General features: G+C 44.0%; 1 protein-coding gene across 4 annotated transcripts in view; it reads left to right on the top strand.

The window, feature by feature from the left end:
- The window catches only part of LOC147880760 (defective in cullin neddylation protein), a 122,633-nt gene extending 105,700 nt beyond the window's left edge, over positions 1 to 16,933 (top strand). For 2 of the 4 annotated variants that reach the window (XM_087371203.1, XM_087371200.1), the window contains 3 exons: positions 14,445 to 14,546; positions 15,737 to 15,796; positions 15,911 to 16,332. In XM_087371203.1, the coding sequence (XP_087227329.1) occupies positions 14,445 to 14,546; positions 15,737 to 15,796; positions 15,911 to 16,024 (276 nt within the window). In that variant the 3' untranslated portion in view covers positions 16,025 to 16,332. Of the gene's footprint in view, positions 1 to 14,444; positions 14,547 to 15,736; positions 15,797 to 15,910; positions 16,333 to 16,447 lie in introns of those variants that run through there. The other 2 variants (XM_087371201.1, XM_087371202.1) reach the window with 2 other exon arrangements.
- The last annotated feature ends 4,562 nt before the right edge of the window (positions 16,934 to 21,495 follow it).

Genomic DNA, 21,495 nt, shown 5'->3' with positions numbered 1-21,495 from the left:
TTCCTAAAAGAGTGCTGGAGTTTTTGCATAGGGGGAAAAATCAGCGTTTAGTTGCCAGGAATAAAGGGGACACTATCCCCATTGTATCTGATGTTACATGTGGTAAAGCAATAAAGTCTGCAATTTCTGCGTACATGGTTTTTGCAAAAGAAAAAGAGAATGATATGCATGCTGAAATGAATGATGCAGACAAAGATAAGTTTCAGTTTCTTGTAAACTTTAAAGATTGCTTTTCTGATGCTTTGCCAGGGGAGTTACCCCCAGAGAGACCAGAAGATCATCAGATAGAGTTAATGCCTGGTAGTGAGCCACCAAACAGACCACCTTATAGAGTCAGTGCGACTCAGAGAGGAGATTATGGCTCAGGTACAGGACTTGCTGTCCAAAGGGTTGATTCAGCCCAGCTCGTCTCCTTTTTGTTCCCCTGTACTGCTAGTACAGAAGAAAGATGGTTCATTCCGTATTGCGTCGATTATCGCGCACTGAACAAAATGACCATCAAGAATAGATTCCCTATTCCGCGCATTGATGATGTGCTGGATCAGTTAAATGGAGCTTCAGTTTTCAGCAGGATAGACTTAAAGAGTGGCTATCACCAAGTGAGGATACAGCCTCAGGATGTGCACAAGACAGCATTCCGCACTACATTCGGGTTGTATGAATACTTAGTGATGCCTTTTGGGTTGACATATGCTCCAACCACATTCAATAGAATGATGGATAGCATCTTCCGAAAGTACAGGCATTTCACGGGTACTTTCTTTGATGATATCTTAGTCTTTTCTAAGACAGAAGAAGAGCACAGGAAACATCTTGCTATAGTGTTTCAAGAACTGAGAAATCATCAGCTCTACGCAAACAGCAAGAAAAGTGAATTCTTCTTGGAAGAAATCCACTATCTGGGGCATATAATATCCAAGAATGGGATACAAATGGATCCAGCGAAGATCCGTGCCATTCAGGAATGGCTAGAGCTGAAAACTGTGCATGAAGTTCGAAGTTTCCTAGGCCTGTGTTCTTACTACAGAAGGTTTATCAGACATTTTGTTGATATCGCAGCTCCATTACATGACCTTACTAAGAAAAATGCAGCCTTCTCATGGGGAATATCACAGAAGAAAGCATTCAATACACTCAAGGAGAAGTTGACTACAGAGCCTATTCTTGTAGTCCCGGATCTTTATCAATCTTTTGATGTTGAATGCGATGCTTGTGGAGAATGTGTTGGGGCTGCATTGCATCAGAATGGTCATGTAGTAGCCTATGAAAGCAGGAGACTTTGGGATGCAGAAAGATATCTAGGAATCTATGAGAAAGAGTTATTGGCTGTAATTCATGCCATCCATACATGGAAGCACTATCTTTTGGGTGCAGATTTTACTGTTAAGACAGATCACCAAAGTCTGAGATACTTTTTGACTCAGACCAAGCTTTCCGAGAAGCATATGAAATGGGCAAACATGCTGTCAATGTATCATTTTCAGATTGTCCATACCCCAGGAATTCGGAACAGAGTGGCAGATGCCTTGTCCCGAAGACCCCAGGTCAATAATGTGACTATTGCTTGTCATCAGGACCTGGAAGGCATGAGGGAGCAATATGCTCGTGATTCAGACTTTGGTGAAATTTTACAGCAAATGCAAGAGGGGCAATCCACCAGTCACTATTCCCTGAAAGATGGGTATTTAATGAAAGATGATTGCCTATGCATCACCCAGGAGATGAGGAAAAAGATTTTGGAGGAATGCCATGCACCTCCCTATGCTGGACATAGAGGAATTACAGCAACAACTCTAGCACTAGAGAGGTATTTCTTTTGGCCAGGGATGCGGAAAGATATACATCAGTTTGTTACTGAATGCCTTACGTGTCAGAAAGTGAAGTATGATAGACGAAAGGTACCTGGCCTACTTATGCCTCTTCCCGTGCCTCAGGCACCATGGGAAAGTATTACAATGGACTTTATTTTCGATTTGCCAAGATCAAATTCAGGGAATGATGGGATTTGGACTATCATTGATAGATTCAGCAAGCAAGCTCATTTCATTCCGGTTCGTAAAACCATAAAGGCAGATCATATGGCTAAGCTTTTCATGGTATAGATTTTTAAACATCATGGTATGCCTAAGTCCATTGTTAGTGATCGAGATCCCAGAATGACCAGTCTATTCTGGAGAGCTTTATTTGATAACATGGGGACGAATTTGAATTTTTCTTCTTCTTTCCATCCCCAGACAGATGGTCAAAGTGAAGTAGCAAATTCTACAGTTTTGGATATGCTGAAATGCTACGTGGGTGACCAAAGTTCAGACTGGGAAAAGTACCTACCGTTGGTAGAGTTTGCTTACAATAATACAGTACATAGCTCTACAAGGAAAGCCCCTTTTGAGGTCATATATGGGAAAGTGATTTTGCCACCTATATTGAGGACCAAAGATGAAATATTTGCAGCTGATCAGTTTGTGAGAGACCTCGAGACAGCTTACAGCCATGTCCGGACAGCAATTGAAAGGTCTCAAGAGAAACATAAAAGAGCTGCAGATAAGCATAGAAGACAGTTAGATCTCAAGGAAGGGGATTGAGTACTTTTGAAATTTGAAAAAGCTAGGCTCTGCAAGTTTAAAGGCAAACAGAAAGTATATGCAAAGTTATCTCCCAGATACTATGGCCCTTTCAGGGTTACAGAAAGAATAAATGAGGTTGCATATGGATTAGCATTACCAGAGCATTGGAGGATTCACAATGCATTCCATGTGAGTCTTCTAAAGAAATTCCAGGGACCAGAGCCTACAGAACCAGTATGAGAGGATCCACTAGAAGTGGATGAGCTGGAGGAGGTCCTTCAGCCAGAGCAGATCGTGTACCATACTGTGTGCAAAGGCCCTCAGTGTAAGGAGTTTTACAGGTATCTTGTAAAATTCAAAAATTATACGGCATTAGATGCCAAGTGGATGGACGAAGACATGTTATCCGACCATCCACAGCTTTTGGATGTTTACAAGGAAGCTTTTCAGTTGAGGTCAACTGAATAGAAGCCGAGGGTTGTCACCACAATGTAAATATCCTAAGTCAAAGTACAGTTGACCATTTATTTGATCATAATTAAAGTGTTTTATATGTGTTAATTATGGTCAAAGAGTTCTTTTAATGGTCAAGGGATTGACTATGGTCAAAGATGCTTGACTCTAGTCAAGTAAACCTGACTTCGGTCAAGGAGACTTGGTTTATTACCAAGAGGGTTAACTGCGGTTAACCAGAGAACTACAGAGCTGACTACAGTTAGAGAGTGTTGACTTCGGTCAACAAGACTTGGCATGCACCAAGAGGGTTAACCCCGGTTAACCAAGATGTGCCAACTTCGGTTGGAGAGACTTGGCTATAATTAAGGCACCTCGACCCTTGGTCAAAGCTCCTTAATTATAATCAAGAGTGTTGACTCCGGTCAACCAGAGAATAAATATATATTTTTATATTTGTTAGGTGTGCACATGTGTTCAGTGGAGACGCCCACCGTGACTAGAATTAGTCCACAGTGTGTTATTTGCATGCAAAGCGCTAACAATTAATGGGTGCCATGGTGGTGCGCTTTAATTAATTGTTGCAGGTACTAGGAAGAGTTATTTTTCCTAAGCGCTACGGGAGCCTGACAAGCATCTAGGAGGCGGTTCGTGTGACCAAGTGCTTTGAAGACTCCAGAGTGGCCCTTAGTGGCATGTAATAGGACTTAGTCTAGATTTTAGACAAGTGGCATGTTGCCAATTTGAAATGAGCTTGAAGCTCTTGTAATAAAGGGGATTTTTCACGTTTTGAAAGGAGAGAGGACCAGACAGCTCTACGCTGAACTTTTACAACAGATTCTCTTCAAGTAATAAAATACCTTCGGGGGGGTCCAGCCCGACATGTTGTCCTAGGCCCTATTGTCTCTGTAGAGAGAGAGAGAGAGGGAGAGCAAAAAGGGAAGTGTGTTTGCTGTCTTTTACGGAGGAGGTTCGTAGTGAATAAAAGAGAAATTGCTGTCTGTCAAAGAGCGTGTGGGATTTCGTCTGATTTTAAGCTCCTTGACTCGGGGTTTACAGATGACACGGCCTTGTATGTTAAGGGCACCACAGGGAGTCTAGAGAGAGTAAGAGGTGCCTTGGCTATCTATTGTGAGGCCTCGGAGGCGTGGGATCAACTGGATGAAATCCATAGGCTTCTTCACGGGCTTTGAGGAGACACAGGAGATCCGTGAGTGAGGGAGTGACTTTGGTTTCAGATGGATACCGTGGGGACAGACAGTGAGATACCTCGGATGCCAAGTGGGTATTGACATTACAATAGAGCAGCAGATTGCCCCGGTTCTTGAGAGTGTTCGGCACAAGCGTCTCTATTGGAGCTTGGCCAAACTCTCCCTCGCAGGTCACGCCTTAGTGGCAAACCAGGTCCTTCTTGCCACTGCCTGGTATATTGCCTCCTGTTGGTGCTTTCACAGAGGATGCATTGGGCAACTCCGACGGTTGGTACGGAACTTTCTCTGGGCAGGTTCAGACAGCACGAGGAACACTAGGGCCCGAGTAGCTTGGCAGGCGGTGATCATGCCGCAGGCATTGGGAGGCTTGGGTATCATTGATCCGGAGATGCAGAGCAAGGCCCTTCTGGGCAAGCTGGTGGTTCGTGGCCTCACCCCAGATGCCGAGCCTTGGAAGCTCCTCTTACAGAGAGGGCTTCTGAGGAACACCCCACGCACTGGGGGACAGTAGCAGCCTTCACATAGATGGATCTTCTCAGAGGTCCCCCTTACGGGGAAGGACTCCTCCCTGATGAGGAGTCTTCACAGGGTTTGGTAGAGACTAGCAGGTGGTCTCATCCGTGCTCCGCCCAGATGCAGAGAAGAGTTCGAATGTCAGCCCCTTATGTGGCACCTTGAGGTTAGAGATTAGGAGGGACGTATGCTTGGGCAGCGGACTTACATTGGTTGGGCACAGTGGGACAGTGGTACATCAGGATCTTTTGGTCGCCGAAGCAGACTACCTATGGAGGCAGAGGCGAGGCTTGACGCCCTAGCGCATTTGAGAGGGGCAGGGCAACGGATGGGCGAGATCGACTTAGCCATTCCTGAGCTTGGTGGGAAGGACTTCACATTTGGAGAGACAACAGATGGTTGGGGTAGTTTTCCCGTACTGGTATTCCCTTGAGGATTTTGATGCAGCGTGGCAGCACGCACCCCGGCTTCTTTCATGTAGGACCTGGAGGCCTACTGCAGCTCCTCATTGGGAGTGACCTTGAGATGGATGGGAGTCTTGATGGGATACATTGGCAGATGATCAGAGTGGTAGGATGCTTGGGGAAGGAGTGGCACATCGATCCTCCCAGTATCTCAGAGCAGGACGCCTCTAGATGGTGCCTCTGGCTATGGGAGGGTAGACCCCTGAGGGAGGTCCAGTGGTACTCGGGGGTGTGGTTTTGACCCTCCAGGGACGACCTAGCCGAGATGACAGATGAGGTGCCTTTCTTTTCCTACACCACACGGATTGGTAGAAGACTTCAAATGGACTCGTCGAGATGGACTCCCTTGAGGGAGAGACACAGGGAGACCCAGAGAGTGCCTCGGGATGTTCGCTCCAGGTTTTGGACACGGTTGTGGTCCAGCTTGCGGCCGAGGAAGATTTCTTACTTCTTCTGGCTGGCAGCCCACGGAGGCTTGCCCATCGGCCCGTGGTTGGAGCAGATGCGAGTGGAGGGGCAGTGCCATTGCTACTTAGATGGTGTCCTAGAGACTATCCCACACTGCCTATGGAGCTGTCGTAGCGCAGCGAGGATCTGGATGAGAGCCCTCAAGATCATGACACACATGCAGAGTCTTCACAGAGACTACACCTGGGGGATGGTGGCTTGGTTGACAGAGGGAGGACACGCGTTCCAAATTGATGAGATTTCCCCAGCCTACCAGATACAGGGTCAGAGCATTCAGAGGATTGCACTCCGAGGCAGCCCCCCTTGATGCCCTAGCTCCTCCTTCCCCTAGGGAAGACAGTGTTTGGGAGGTGGTAGCCAGCATCATGGCTTGGAACATTTGGGTGGCTCGTTGTAGTCTTGTGATGGGAGAGCACTTGGATCCACCCTCGGCTACCTTGGTGCCATCTGGCAGGATATCATTTACACTCTACGGTCCACCTGGGAGGGTGGGACTCCAGGTTCCAGGGCGACTATTGAGAGGCGTGCTCGTTTCTGCAAGGCTTGGCCTGCAGGTGTTTTCTACATCTTCACTCTGCGAGGGATTCGTTGGTTGTATAGTCCCCCCACTTTGCTGTTAGCCCCAGTTCCCGAGACCCCCTAGGCAGTGAGCTGGGCTTCTCTGGAACAAGCCGGTTTTTCTTTCAGCCTTTTCCGGTTTTGTCATACTCAGCACCTTCGGGGCTGTTGTCTTGTATGAAATCTTTCAAGCATTAATAGAAGGCTCCTTTATTCGGGAAAAAAAAAGAAGAGGGTGTGCCAAAAGCAGCAGGGAAAGTTCCTCCTGCAGCTTGCACTGGTCCAGACTCCAGAAGCCACCACGCAGCCAGAAACATGTGTACAAAGGTCCAACACAGCAAAAAACAATCCTAGGCACCTGCTGGAGGTAGCTGAACACATGTGAACGGATTTCATACAGCTGTACAGTCCGTACGAAAATTTTCAGAAAGTTGAGAAATGACTTTTGGCACTTCCTAGAAGTGTGTACTAGCCTTGGAACAGTCAAAACAGACTTAAAACGGCTGAAAACAGGCTTGAAACAACTCAAACAGCTCAAAAACTGCACAAGAACAACTGAAAACGTCCAACATCTCTGGGAGAGTGAGGGCAGAGAGATGGAAGGTGGGGGAAGGGCATGCATACACATGCATGACAAATGGCATCTCCTCCTTGCCATTTGCCCCTTCATTAAAGTCCTAACCCCCATACCAAGGACAATGTTGGTTGTCCTTGGGCCCAACTTTTAGACCCCTCTTTTAAAGCCTTTGCCTTGCCCCTAGGACCTAGTGGTGCACCTAGACTTTGTCCTCAGGAACTTCTAGGAAGTGTGCAGTTCCTCTAGCTAGTCCCTCACAACCAAACCATTACAACACTTAACCATGGTTAACCTTGGGTTCAGTGTAGGTTGATTTACAAAGATACTTTACATCTCTTTTCACGTCCTCGTGACATACCCTCCTCTAGGTTGCTGCTTAAAAAGTACAAATAGGAAGAAATAGCCCATACCAGAATATACATCATCTGTAAGATACAACCTGCAATGATAATATGGGCTAGGAGAGCTCAGGAGTCCATCCATACATCAATGCATCCTCTATGTCGAGTGTTGCGAACAGCCATCATGGAGACCTCATGGCAGAAATACTATCAACAAACAGCATCTTGGGTGAGACAATCGGTGCCACCAAGCGATCTCCAGATATATGAGCAGTCTGAATCAAGGAAGGGGAGGTGCTACCCTTCTCTTGGCACCAGGCAATGCTGCAGATCTTTGCTCTGCTGAACTTATAGGAGCCTATACCGTAGTTGGCGCAAGCTGAAACGCGTCAAGGTAGAGCTGCAAAATCTGAGGTGAGTGTGTTAGGTCACCCTCCTCCATCCACCTCGCATCCAGTGCAAGATAATTCTTGAACTTCACTAGATAGCGATGGGAAACTCTACCTTTCACTTTTCTTTCCATATGTGCCAAAATCTGTTCCGGAACCAAGATTTTATCCCACTCTTCCACCTCGGGCTGATCTTCATGCAGCAGGTCAGCAGGCACATCACCCTAGAAAGGCTTCAATAAACTCACATGAAAGGCATTGTGTATGGTCCAAGTGGCAGGTAGCTTCAGCCTATAGGCTCCATCAATAATGCGTTCAAAAACCTGAAAAGGACCATAATACCGCATCTTCAGCTTTGTGTACACTTTCGTCTTGCCTTTCATCTTCCTGAGTTGTGCTTTTTGAAAACGCAGCAGCACCAAATCGCCCTCTTTCAGTAGTAACTTGCGGCGATGCTTATCGGCTGCCCATTTGTGCTTCTCTTGGCTTTTCTGGAGGGCTGTTTTGACCTTCTGGTAAGCAACATCCAAACTTTCCACAAATCCATCTGCTTCAAAATCTTCTCTTTCGTATGTAGAATGGGAGGTACCTTCCGTTCTCCTGCCACAATTTCAAAGGGGGCTTTCCCGTGGACGAGTGTACAGTGTTGTTGTACGCAAATTGAACAAGTGGCAAAAATTGCTCCCATTTCGATTGCTGATCGGAAACATAGCATTTGAGAAGATCAAGGGCAGTGGAATTGGCTTCTTTGGACTGCAAGAGGATGAGAAATTCAGCGTGGTACCCATATTCTCAAAGATACCTCTCTAGAAAAGACTTGTCATCCTTGGGTCTCTATCACTGACAATTGATTGAGGCATCCCGTGATGTTTAAACACATGAGACATAAAGAGTCTCGCCATCTGGTCTGCTGTGATTTTCTTTCTGATGGGAATGAAGTGGGCTTGCTTGCTGAATCTGCAAATAATGGTCCATACCATCATGTCCAGATGGTGTACGAGGAAGATCAAAGATAAAATCCATGGCAATGCTCTGCCAAGGTCGATTGGGAATAGGTAGAGGCTGCAGCGGTCCAGCTGGCTTATGCCTATCATTTTTCACCTTTTGGCAAGTGATGCATGTCCTAACATATGTCTCGACATCTTTCCTCAATGATGGCCAAAAGAAATAGTGCTTCACAGATTTGATGTTGGCATCAATGCCTCTGTGTCCTGCATAGGGTGGAGCACGACTTTCTGTCAACACTTTGGGCCTCAACTGTTTCGTGACACACAATCTGCCATGCATCATCAGAAATCCGTCTTTGAGAGTATAGTGCTCATGCCTCTGTCCATCAACCAACTGATCATAAATCGGTGAAAAATCAGCATCATTGGCATATTGATCCTTCATGGCATCAAGCTCATCATGATATGCAATGGTCACTGCTGAAACTTGTGGCTTAACAAACACTGCATCTGGAGTGGGCTTGCGTGAGAGTGCATTTGCAACAACATTCTTCTTCCCAGGCACATGCACAATCTGAAAATGAAACATTGAAAGAAAATTTGCCCAATTCATATGCTTCTGAGACAACTTTCTCTAAGTGAGAAAGTACCGCAGTGATTGATGATCGGTCTGAACATGAAAATCAGCACCCAAAAGATAATGCTTCTAGGTCAAAAGAGCATGGATGACAGCCAACATCTCTTTCTCATAGATGCCAAAATTCATTTCAGCATCTTGGAGCACTCTACTCTCGTATGCCACGACTCTTCCATCCTGCATAAGTACCCCTCCTGCGTTGTTCCCACATGCATCTGCTTGGACAGCGAAGGGTTTGCGAAGACCTGGCAAAATAGTCACAGGATCTGAGCAGAGTCGCTCTTTCAGTACGTCAAAAGCTGCAATTTCTTTGGGACTCCATCTGAAAGTGACCCCTTTCTTCTGTAAGGCATGTAAAGGAGATGCAATCTCTGCAAAATACCGAAACCTTTTGTAGTACGAGCACAAGCCGAGAAAGCTGCGTACTTCATGGATGTTCTTCAGGTGTGGCCAATTCTTGATGGCCTCTACCTTGGCAGGGTCCATCCTAACTCCATCCTTGGAAACAATGTGCCCGAGAAAATGGATCTCATGCATGAAGAATTCACTTTTCTTGGCATTGACAAGCAGCTTATGCTTCAGTAGCTCCTCGAGAACAATTGCCAGGTGCTTCCTATGTTCAGCCTCATCTTGAGAGAACACGATGATGTCATTGAAGAAAGTGCCAACAAAGGCTCGGTGCTCTCTAAAAATCCTGTCCATCATTCTGTTGAAGGTGGCAGGTGCATTGGTTAACCCAAATGGCATGACAAGAAACTTGTACAGACCAAATGTGGTACGAAATGCTGTTTTGTAAACATCCTCTGGCTGAATTCTGATTTGGTGATAACCACTCTTGAGATCAATGCGGCTGAACATTCCAGACCCCTATAACCTATCCAAAATATCATCTATCCGAGGTATAGGGAATCTGTTCTTAATGGTAATCTTATTGAGGGCTCTATAGTCAATGCACATCCGCCAGGATCCATCCTTCTTCTGGACCAAGAGCACGGGTGAGCAGTAATGTGAAGAGCTGGGCTGAATCAGCCCCTTCTCCAGCAGGTCCTTGACCTGGTTCATAATTTCCGGTCTTGCCACGGTGAGTGATTGTGATTGTTTTATTCTTTGTATCCAAAACAGCCCCAACATGAAAGTGCCAAGGTATCCGCAGTAACACATCACAACCATTCAACGGCATAATATAGAACTCTTATGTGTCCACGTAGCTCTGAATATGCATCCGCAGCTTGCCTATCATGGGAGTAATTGACTGGCTGAGTCCTAGACAAGCCATATCTACATCACACAAAGGACCCATCTCTTCTGCCCGTATTCCTAACTTTCCAGCCAGCTCTGGAGAGATGAAATTGGCCTTGGCTCCCGGATCAAAAAACATCAGAGCTGTCTGGTCTCTTATCTTGCCCCATGCCCGGCATAACTCTGTAGCATCTGTATTTCTGAACAGCCCCAATCAAGTCTAGCAAAAGACCAGCTGTGGGCTTGGGCTTTTTATTCTTCTGATCATTCCTCTTTTCCTCCTTGTGCTCACCCTGCTCAGAAGGAGGGAACTTCCGCTTCTTATGTGGGCATTCAAAAGCCCTGTGGCCTTCCTTTCTTCTTGCGAATATAACACTTGTTGGCATCATAAAGAATTTGCTTTTCCTTATCAGACATGCGGGTCGGTACTCGCCTCTATCCTCCAACAAACTTTGCCTTCATGGGCTGCGAAAACTTTCTGAACTTCTTAGGGGATTCCATCTTGCTGCCCTTTGAACTTGATGTCTCCTGTGAGCTTCCTTTGAACCCAGAAACTTTCCCTTGCATTAGTGCATAAGCTGTAGTGGCATTCTCAACCAACTGAGACATATTGGAAACCCTTGTCTTCGTGCAGTAGTCCTGAATCTCCTTTGGCAACCTACAGCAATTTCTTTCAATTTGCTCGAACAGCGGTACATGTCTGTAAGAATTCACTGGCAGTAGGGCTTTCCAAAACTTCTTATTATAGTCCTCCAAAGTTTTGCAATTTGCAGCATCCAACCTGTACCAGGCGGTCATGATATCCACCTCAAAAGTGGTAGTGAGCCATGCTGCTGAGAAGACCTGCTTGAAACTGAGAAGACCTGCTTGAATTCGACCCTAGTGGTAGGTACCCTACCTTGCAAGAGGATGTTGGTCCACCATTGGAGCACATTGCCCTTCAAAAAGGTGGCTGCCTTTCGGACTTTGGAGGATTTTGTGAAGTGTCCACTTAAGTAGGCAGCGTCAAACTGTTGCACGAATGTCAAAGCCTTCAATCTGTCTTGCATCCCATTGAAAGTCTCAGACTTGACAGTTGCCCCTCCCTCCTTGTAATCTTTCAATTTGCCTTTAGGGGCGAGATTGTCATAAACGGGGGGTTGTAAAAACGGTGGAGGCATCATTGCTCCCGCATTCTGAGCCATTCCAACTGTACCCATGGTGGGGTTTGGCATTCCAGAAAGTCTCAGACTTGACAGTTGCCCCTCCCTCCTTGTAATCTTTCAATTTGCCTTTAGGGGCGAGATTGTCATAAACGGGGGGTTGTAAAAACGGTGGAGGCATCATTGCTCCCGCATTCTGAGCCATTCCAACTGTACCCATGGTGGGTTTGGCATTCCAGGTCCCACTCCCTGCATCTGTGGCATATTCCAAATATTGCCCATTGTCCCAAGCATTCATGTCTGCATTCTAGACTGCATCCCAATGTTTGAGTACATCATATTGGATTTGCAGGGGGCATTCCACCCATCATAGGTTGTTGGAAATTCTGCATTCCCGGCTGCGTGCTGCCCATAAAGCTACCTGGCATTCCGGGTGCCTCTACGGATGGTGCCACCATTGCCTGAAAAACTGATCCCCCTCTATCCTGGATGCATCGTGGGCTGTGAAAGGGCTTGCTGTCCCTGATTGATTGAATGAAAGTTATTGGCATTACCCACTACAAGGGTGATCGAGGGCATCTCTGACGGCTGTCCACCGAAAGAAACATGCCTAGGAGTCTTCTTATGCTTCTTATGCTTCTTTAGAGATGACTTTTTGCTTCCAGGGGAAGCAACCATAGGGGGAGGAGCTTGTATAATCGCCGTGACAGCATGTTGCAATTGCGACAGGGCTCCCGCTCATCCTGTGAGTCCTCCGTGGCATGCTCAGGAGAGACTGGATGTGCCCCACTGTCCTGCTGCTCATCACCCCCGTTGATACTGTGCTCCTCTTCAAAGCTCTCTGATGTTCTGTCTTCATCTTGCTTCTCCTGCTCTGAAATGGTCAATGACCTCTCACGGTGTGACATGCTTGCTAAGATTGATAGCTATAGCAACAATTGCACTGAAGGTGTCCTTCACCCAACACTACCAGGGCTCACTTCTGTAGGAAGTTGGTGACGATCCCGGCAATGGAACCACTGAAACCGGCCTTCGATAAACAAAAGGACAGTGATCTTCTTCTACTCAGTCATAAACTTGCCCTTGCTCAATGAAAATAGTACACAGTGCATCCATTGGCTTCAAATGCCTTGGCGCCCCTTACGGTATTTATTTAATGCTTCTAAATGGAAATGCCTTACAACAAGGGTTCAACCCTGCACTGTTCCTCTCTGCAATTCCTCTACTTGTCCTCAAGGCATCTAATCCAAGTGCACCACTAGAATTCCCACTGGCGAGGCATACTCAGGCCTTCAATTCTGATCTGACACAACTTAGAGGCATTCAGGCATCCAAACCACTGGCAAACTGAGCTCAAGGCAGCCTCAAGGCTATCACATGCATGCACATTGTCCTTAGGCCTTTCACGAGATCACCCTTGCCTCTGGGTGCTTGCTAGAACCTATAGGAGTCTTGAAAGGACTGCAAACAACACGCATGCACTGCAAAATGTTGCAAAGCAAGAAAGAACAAGGAAAAACAGAACTTGGAACCAACTTCGGCTGTCTGTGGCAGAGGGGCGAGCTCCCTCCTCGCACCTATCCTCTGTCCAGGCTCCCCGCAGGGTGCAGGTGTCTTCCATCAATGAGGAGAAGAGAGAAATGAAGGTAGAGAGTGGAGGGTGAACAAGAAAGAGCTGTAGAGGAAAGATGGTTCATAGATTTGTCCCAAAATGATTGCCTCAGGATCTCTGCATGAGTCCTCCTAAGAGAGGGTGCCAAAAGCAGTAGGGAAAGTTCTTCCTGCAACCTACACTGGTCCAGAACAGCTCCAGAAGCCACCACGCAGCCAGAAACATGTGCACAAAGGTCCAACACAGCAAAAGACAACCCTGGGCACCCGTTGGAGGCAGCTGAACATGTCTATACGTCCGTACGAAAGTTTTCAAAAAGTTTAGAAATGACTTTTGGCACTTCCTAGAAGTGCGTACTAGCCTTGGAACAGTCAAAACAAACTTAAAACGGGGGAGAGAGATGGAAGGTGGGGGAAGGGCATGCATACACATGCATGACAAATGGCACCTCCTCCTTGCCATTTGCCCCTTCATTAAAGTGCTAACCCCCATACGAAGGACAACATTGGTTGTCCTTGGGCCCAACTTTTAGACCCCTCGTTTAAAGCCTTTGCCTTGCCCCTAGGACCTAGTGGTGCACCTAGACTTTGCTCTTAGGAACTTCTAGGAAGTGTGCACTTCCTCTAGCCAGTCCCTCACAGTCAAACCATTACAACACTTAACCATGGTTAACCCTGGGTTAAGCGTAGGTTGAGTTACGAATATACTTTCAATCGCTTTTCACGTCCTCGTGACATAGTAGCTAGTCCCTGCTATGAATGATGGAGTTTATGGTTTTCAACCTTATGACTGACTATCATGAGATTGAAACTGCAATATGTTGTGTTTTTAGAGGATGAGTTTGGGCATGTGCCTGGGGCACCTCCATTAGAGAAGAAGGTACCTCAATGGTGTTTGAAGACTTTAGTAGACTTACGGTAGAAATGATGAACATAAAATATATGCATTGGAAGTGTCTGCGCTGGAGCAAATCCATTTTTCTTAAAGAAAATAAACGGTATGCTCAATGATGGAAAGTGGCAAAAGTGAGTTCCCAGAGGGTTCTCTGGTCAAAGCTTACTTCTCCTTGCTGGCATCTCAAGATCACCTATTGCCTTGTCCATTGCATCCAATTTCCTGACACTATAACAAGCTTACTTGAGCAATAATTAGCTTCAAGTTCACACTATCCTTGGATGAAGCCCAGAAATAATTCAGCAGCCATGATCTTGTCCTCGTCATTATCCCAGAATTGAAGCAAAGCTGTTAAGTTATAATGCTTGTACTGAGGTGAAAGTTTTTGTTACTATAATTTGTAATGGTTACTGTTGACCTATAATTATTTTGCAGGGTCAAAAATCTCTAGCTCTGGAAACAGCCATTGGAATGTGGCAATTGTTGTTTGCTGAGCGTCAATGGCCATTTGTTGACCAATGGTGTCAGTTTCTGCAGGTTTGTTTGAGTCTTCATATAGCATGCTCATAAGTCTGGGAGATACTAGAATGGGACTATTAATCTTTGTGAATATTCTTTCTCGAACTCTCATGCCAGTTTATTAAGCCACGTTGCTGGGAACTTGTACTGTAATTTGCATACTAGTCTTTCATTAGCGTGATTTGTTGATCCGATTGTCCTTTTGTTAATACTGTGTGGTAACTTCTGAGGGAATCAATATGATTTTAAAGGAAAACATTGCTAACCTTTTCCTTCCCGAGTCACGGCCCTTACCTGATGGTGATAAAGAACATTTCTCGATTGCCCTGTCTATTTTTCTCAACATACTATTTTGTATTGGAGTGTTGAAAAATTGAGGGGGGGCTGCGGTGTGCAAGGAGTTGATCGGTTTGTCGTCATGATGTAGGCTAGTAACCTTCCATGCAGCTGTGTGGAACATTGCAAGGACGAATCTGCTTCTCTTGGTATCCAATTGTTCCGTGTAGATCTTCTGTGGGAGGGTTACAGGCTGAAGGTCGGGGTGGTGCAGCTAAAACACCTCCTAGCAATTCTAGTGCTAGCTCTCAATTTCCTCCTCTATTTAGCAATTTTCTCTAATTAATATACTGTTTGCTGTGCCCTGGCCTCTCCTTTGGCATTTCTTCCTTTTGAACCTCATATACATAATACTTCCCTTGGTATTTCATCTTTGATGGGAGTGAGGAGAGTTTGCTTTTGGAGTATCTCTTTTCTAGGACCTTCCTGTGTTGTGAGGTAATATAGCCCATTCTCTATATGATTATTGTTCTAGTGTGCTGTTCTTTTCCCTGCATTTTGGATTTATGATCCCTAGTTTGTACCAAAAGATTGAACTTTTATTGGCATCTTTTGATATGATCATCCCCTATGTAATGCCATTTTCTTCTACATGTGCTGGACCTTATCTTTTATGTGCTTCACAGTTTTTTGCATGAGCTGGACATTACCTTTTTATGTGCTTCACGGTTTTTTGCATGATGTGTTGTCCTCAGCTTTACTCTTTCTCATTCTATGCCTAAAATTGTTCGGTAATCGGTTTGTATTCTATGGTCTCAGGGCTGCTGGCAGGCTATAGGGAATGAAGAATATCGCATAGCTAACATTGTCTGTAAGAAAATAGGCGATGCTTGAAACTGACTTTCGACATTCATTCTTACCATTATGTGTAGGCAAAACACAATAAAGCCATTTCAAAAGACACGTGGTCTCAACTCCTGGAGTTCTCAACTGTAAGTGATTTGGAAAAGGTAGTTTGTGTATTTATTGATTATTCAAGTCTCTGGTTTCTTGCTGGTGAAAGGCTGTTTGCAGACTTAATGCTTTCGGTCATCATTTTTATGCAGTCTATTGATCCATCTCTTTCCAATTATGATGCTGAGGGTGCTTGGCCCTACTTGATAGATGAGTTTGTTGAGCATCTCACAGAAAATGGGATGGCAAATAGCAAAGGAGGATAACAAATGTTCTTGTAATTGGTTCGTGTAGGTATCAGAGGTATCTGTATGTGTAAATCAGACAAGTGGTTTAATGTGCATTATTTTGTGCCGTCGGCTTGTATTACTACTCTATTTTCCTGCTGATATGATTTAGTGGAAGATCATCCTGCCTATATTCTAAGCTGTATGCATAATGGATCTATTGCAAGTATTTATTGCCATCTGCTGAGCGGACTACTAAATGCTGATAACAAGCATGAAATGGTTAAAACTTTCAAAGCTCCGCTTAAGCTTGAACTCTGAAGTGCATGGATATTATTTCTGGACTTGCAACATTTTCCTATGTGTGCTTATATTGGCAGTGGATACATCTTCTCTGGCAATCTTATAATAATTTCTTTTTGGAGGGCACAAAATGAGGCCTTCCTGTCTTGGGTTTTGCAGGGCTTTCTTGGAATTAATGGTGCTAAGAAGCATAGCACAAAATGCCCCCCCCCCCCCCCCCCCCCCTGTTAATTTGGTACCTTGGTCATGTGTACATGATGCCACAATTTCCAGGAAGACTTCCCTTATTCTTCTTGATTCTGCACTTTCCCTTTGGTGCACACCTTGTAATGGGAAATTGATGCTATGTAAGATGCTGTGTCATGGAGTTAGTTTTGAAGTCATCAACTGTTTTGAATTTTTTGTTCCATTGAATCTGCTGACATATTTCTTGAAGGCATGGCACCACCTTGATCTTGTTCTACATTCTCTTTTACAAAAGGCAACATCAAGCAGCTGTGATGCATGTTGAAGTGTTGATGTGTTGTATTTTAAAAGCATCAAAACGTTCACTATGACAACAGGCAAGGTCTAGGAGAGTTCTAGCCACGGATTCATCCCAAATTTTACCATCAGCATTTACGATCATTAAATGTCTTAATGTGGTTTTGTATGTTGAAAAGTTGCTAGTATAGATCGATAATTCACTCAGCTAAGTGCATTCATGTTTTCTTAGGTGCTGTAGATGCTGTTGTAAGGAGTGGCTCATGGAGGGATTTATGTTTGTTTATTAATTGCTTTTTTGTGGTGAAGTTTCTGTTAGCCTTATCCAATGGTGGCAGTTCTTATGTGTAGTGCTGCATGGATCTCTCTCTCTCTCTCTCTCTCTCTCTCTCTCTCTCTCTCTCTCTTTCTCTGTTCGTGCATTTTCATGTGTGTGCATGTGCTTTTGAGGGGCGGGAGAGAGGGTTTCTGTGGTGCATTGTTGGTCATCACAGGCATGTTTATGTGCAACGTCCATTGTGTTCATGTGTAGTTGTGCATGTGCATGTAGATGCATATGTTTAAAATGCACGTTTGCAAGTGCACTTGCACAGCAGGAATGACTGGTTGAGTCTGGACAACCAGAACTATGATTTTAAGCAAAGGAAAAGTGTGGACCTATTTCAGGACATGGTCAAGCGTATTGGAAACACATTTTATTGTAGCCATTTTCTTCCTAGTGAAACATATTGGTTGATCTAGAAAGTTTGATTCATGAGCAAACAGTAGTGATCATGATTTTCAAATAGCATGTGATTATAGTGTGTGTGTGTGTTTTTTTTTTTGGGGGGGGGTAAATTAGGTTTTTTTGGGGGAGGATAAATTTACTGAAATAAGTGTCCAATTTTTTCTTGCTAGGGCTACACGATCTTGTACTTAAAATTTAGCTATTATATGCTGCATGATGCTTATTTCAAACTTTGTTGTCTAAGAAGCCATTAAAGGTGCTCCTAGTCGCGTGCTGGAAAGTGTGTAACTTTATATGGTGTTGGGACGTAAGGATAATATGTCTTGCTTTCATTTCAGGTTTGGTTAACTTGGAAGATCTAATGTGTTCAATGGTAATGATTAAATAGTAAGAATTGCAAATTTTGAGTATAACTGTATTGAATTAAACGTCATATTTGTTCTTGATAGGGCTACACGATCTTGTACCTAAAATTTCGCAATTATTGCTGCATGATTTTTATTTTAAATTTTGTTGTTGAAGTGTTGCAAAGTGTGTAACTTTATATTGCGTTGGGACGTAAGGATAATATGCTTTGCTTTCATTTTAGGTTTGGCTAAGTTGGAAGATCTAATGTGTTCGATGGTAAATATTGAATTTATTGAATTAAGCGTCCAATTTGTTCTTCTAGGGCTACCAGATCTTGTACCGAAAATTTAGCTAGTATTGCTGCATGATGCTTATTTCAAAGTCTATTGTCTACAGCTTCTCCTAGTTGCGTGTTGGAAAGTGTGTAACTTTATATTGGGTTGGGATGTAAGGATAATATGTTTTGCTTTCATTTCAGGTTTGGATAACTTTGGAAGATCTAATGTGTTCAATGGTAATGATTAAATAGTAACAATTGCAAATTTCGAGTATAAATGTATTGAATTAAGCGTCATATTTGTTCTTGCTAGGGCTACACGATCTTGTACCTAAAATTTAGCAATTATTGCTGCATGATGTTTATTTCAAACTGTGTTGTCGAAGAAGCCATTGAAGGTTCTCCTATCTGTGTGTTGGAAAGTGCGTAACTTTATGTTGCATTGGGACGTAAGGATAATATGCTTTGCTTTCATTTCTGTTTGGGGTAAGTTGGAAGATCTAATGTGTTCGATGGTTATTATTAAATAATAAGAAGTGCAATTGAGGATATGCTATTAATTGCATTTTGTAGAAGATATGTGATACTCTTACTATCATTGACATTCGTAGATGAGAGAACTATGCTATCATTCAATGCAGTAACTTTTGGATAAGACTTCATCAATCATTGATATTAGTAGATGAGATCTGTATAGATACATGTACTTACATATACGTAGAAACTATTTGTGGGTGAGGTGGATATGGTATTATGAAGGCATTCCACTAGATGTATTCAATGCTTTACTATTTGACATTGGAATGCTTGAACCTCAAGGTCCGATTTGAGACGCTGACTTCATTGGATGTCATCTCCTACAAATTAGCGTCTCTCTTATTTCTAAATCATGGATAGTTTCTCTCGATTTGTTTGAGGTTGTATAGTGTTCAGGATATGTGTGGTGGTTGCCATCATTAGTGTTTTCTTTGGATTGCTGGTGTTGCCAATTGTGATTTGTATCAGTTAAGTAGTAGCTTGGCTACAGATTATTGTAGCTTGGTTCATAGTATTGTTTGTGTTCATCCTATCGTTTGTCTCTATCTGCGGTTTTGAGAGTCAGATATTGGGCTCTCTTTTGCTCCCTAGTTGTAGTTTGATAGCGATTTGTTGAGGTGAAAAGTTCATCTCCAATCCTTTTGGTTTTATTAGTATTTGGATGTGCGCTTGTTTTTAAACAAATGTAAATTTCATTGCAGAAAGAGTGTTACTCTGTGATAGCAAAGAGAAAGTTGTAGACATCTTTACCAAACCACATGCCCCTCCAAAAATGTCAGAAATTCCAACGTGGGATAAGTAGGTCGTTTACTTTCAATCATAGTGACTGTACTATCCATGAATATCTGCAAACAAGGCATAGGTAGCAAGAAGTTTGATTGCGTACATAAGGGTTGAGGAAGGTTTGACAACACATTTTTACATTTGGGTCGCAATTCTTTAAAGCTAACTGATAGGACTTCCCCAGCCTTTGCAAGGACTTTACAAGCATGCATGCCTCTTTTCATTTTGGAAGTCGACTGTGGGATTTGATAACGAGTAAGCCTGCTCTATATTTTGTGTCTTGCTTGCTCCCTTCTCAAGACCAAGTCTTGAATTGCCTTAAGTAAATATACAATGGACGGTCTTATACAGGAGATCACAATCATGAGCTCTCAATTTAGTGATGGAGCCCTCAATCATGAGCTCTCAATTTAGTGATGGAGTTATTCAAGCAAGATGAGATCTCTTGGATTGGACTATTGCGAGATTCCAAACTGTGTATCACACTGTTGCGAATAGTTCAAAGTTTCATTCCTTCTAGGCCTTGTACTTTGAACAAAGCTTCTTGTGCAGCACAGATAGGGTTGCTTTCTGAGTATGTAGAAAAGGTACTATATGTCACTCGTTGCCTTAACGGATACACAACTCTTGACCTTGATTTTTGACCTACACTCTAGCCAACCATAGGACCTCCAACAGAGGTTGGAGCAAGCATAGAACTGCCTTGCTGCAAGTAGCTACTAGAAGAATAGACACCTCTACTAGTGGGTAATGAAGACAAGTTACCAAGGGACATGAGGTGGGTGCGTTTGCAGGAAGGAAGAAGTTTTGTGCAATCGATAATATATAGGTTTCAAGGTCTTCCTCAGTAGAGCAAGACCCAACAACAAAAAATGGTCATCATTATGGTAAATCAAAGCATGAAGCTGGATAGGTGGATGTGAGACGGCTTGCGAAAGCCTTGGACCAAATTGCTTGCAACAAATAATGCTTTCTTGACAGTATGTATGGCGATTAAATAGAGCTTTTTCGATATCACCTACATCGCGTTGGAAGGGCAAGCTGGAAGTTTTCTTAAATAAAAAACCAACTGAATAGTATTTACAGAGAAGGGGGGATCCCCCCAAAAAAAAACCCTACAAAAGATGGCCAACTTGTGGGAAGAACCCTAGGTCTATACTCAAAGAGTAAAGAGCACTACAACGGAGTCAGTTCAAGCATGAAGCTGTGTCAGCCAAGCATTGACCTTCCAGATATTTACTTTGCAGTAGTAAGGCTAAGCAACGAAGACTTAACCGTTCCAAGTATCAAACCCTCACCAAGACTCAGGTTAGAGTCCTTTCTAAAAACTACTTGGTTCTTGACAATCCAGATAGACCAGTAGACAACACCTCTGATGAGAGGCCAGCAAGCTTTTAAATTGACGGAAGCCTTGCCATGTCGCCCAAAACTATAAGCTTAGAGTTACTTCCAATAGAGAATTTCATCATCAAAGTAGCAGCCCTGATTGCTCTCTCAACGTTCTTCCAAATTTCCCTCACAATCGGGCATTGTCATAGCATATGCATCACAGATTCGAAGGCATTCCCACACAAGGCGCACACAGGAGAAACTTGAAACTTTTTGGCTAACTTGTACTTGATAGCTAACCATTGATTTAGAATCTTCCAGAGGATAAAGCTATACCTGCCCACACAATAGGTTTGCCATGTCTCTTTAAATCTACTATGCAGACGACGAAACCCCGACTTCTTATTCAAGTGCCAAATTGGTAGGTGGTTTTGGAATAGGCATCTATAGACAGTTTTGCAGAAACCTTCCTTAACAGGGTTTTCCCTAAGTATCACTGCCTCAGTTGCATTTCGGGTGCCTCTATACAATTGGTAGGCCAATTCTCAAGAAATTTTGAGAGCAGCATGTGCAAGCGGTCTCTTGGACTGTAGCTGATATCAACCAACAGGAGCCAGTCACCCCTTCTCGGGTCCCAAATTTGCTGCCAAAATACTAGCTCCATCTTGAAGATATTGCGAGCAATCTTCATATTTAAATGCGCCAGCGAGGATCCATTGTAAG

Source organism: Dipteris shenzhenensis, chromosome 32 (assembly GCF_047967505.1).
Source record: "Dipteris shenzhenensis isolate YYH24624 ecotype China chromosome 32, Dip_SZ_1.0, whole genome shotgun sequence".
Lineage (NCBI taxonomy): Eukaryota > Viridiplantae > Streptophyta > Polypodiopsida > Gleicheniales > Dipteridaceae > Dipteris > Dipteris shenzhenensis.
Note: the sequence above shows the minus strand (reverse complement) of the source record. Positions and strands in the feature narration are given on the sequence as shown.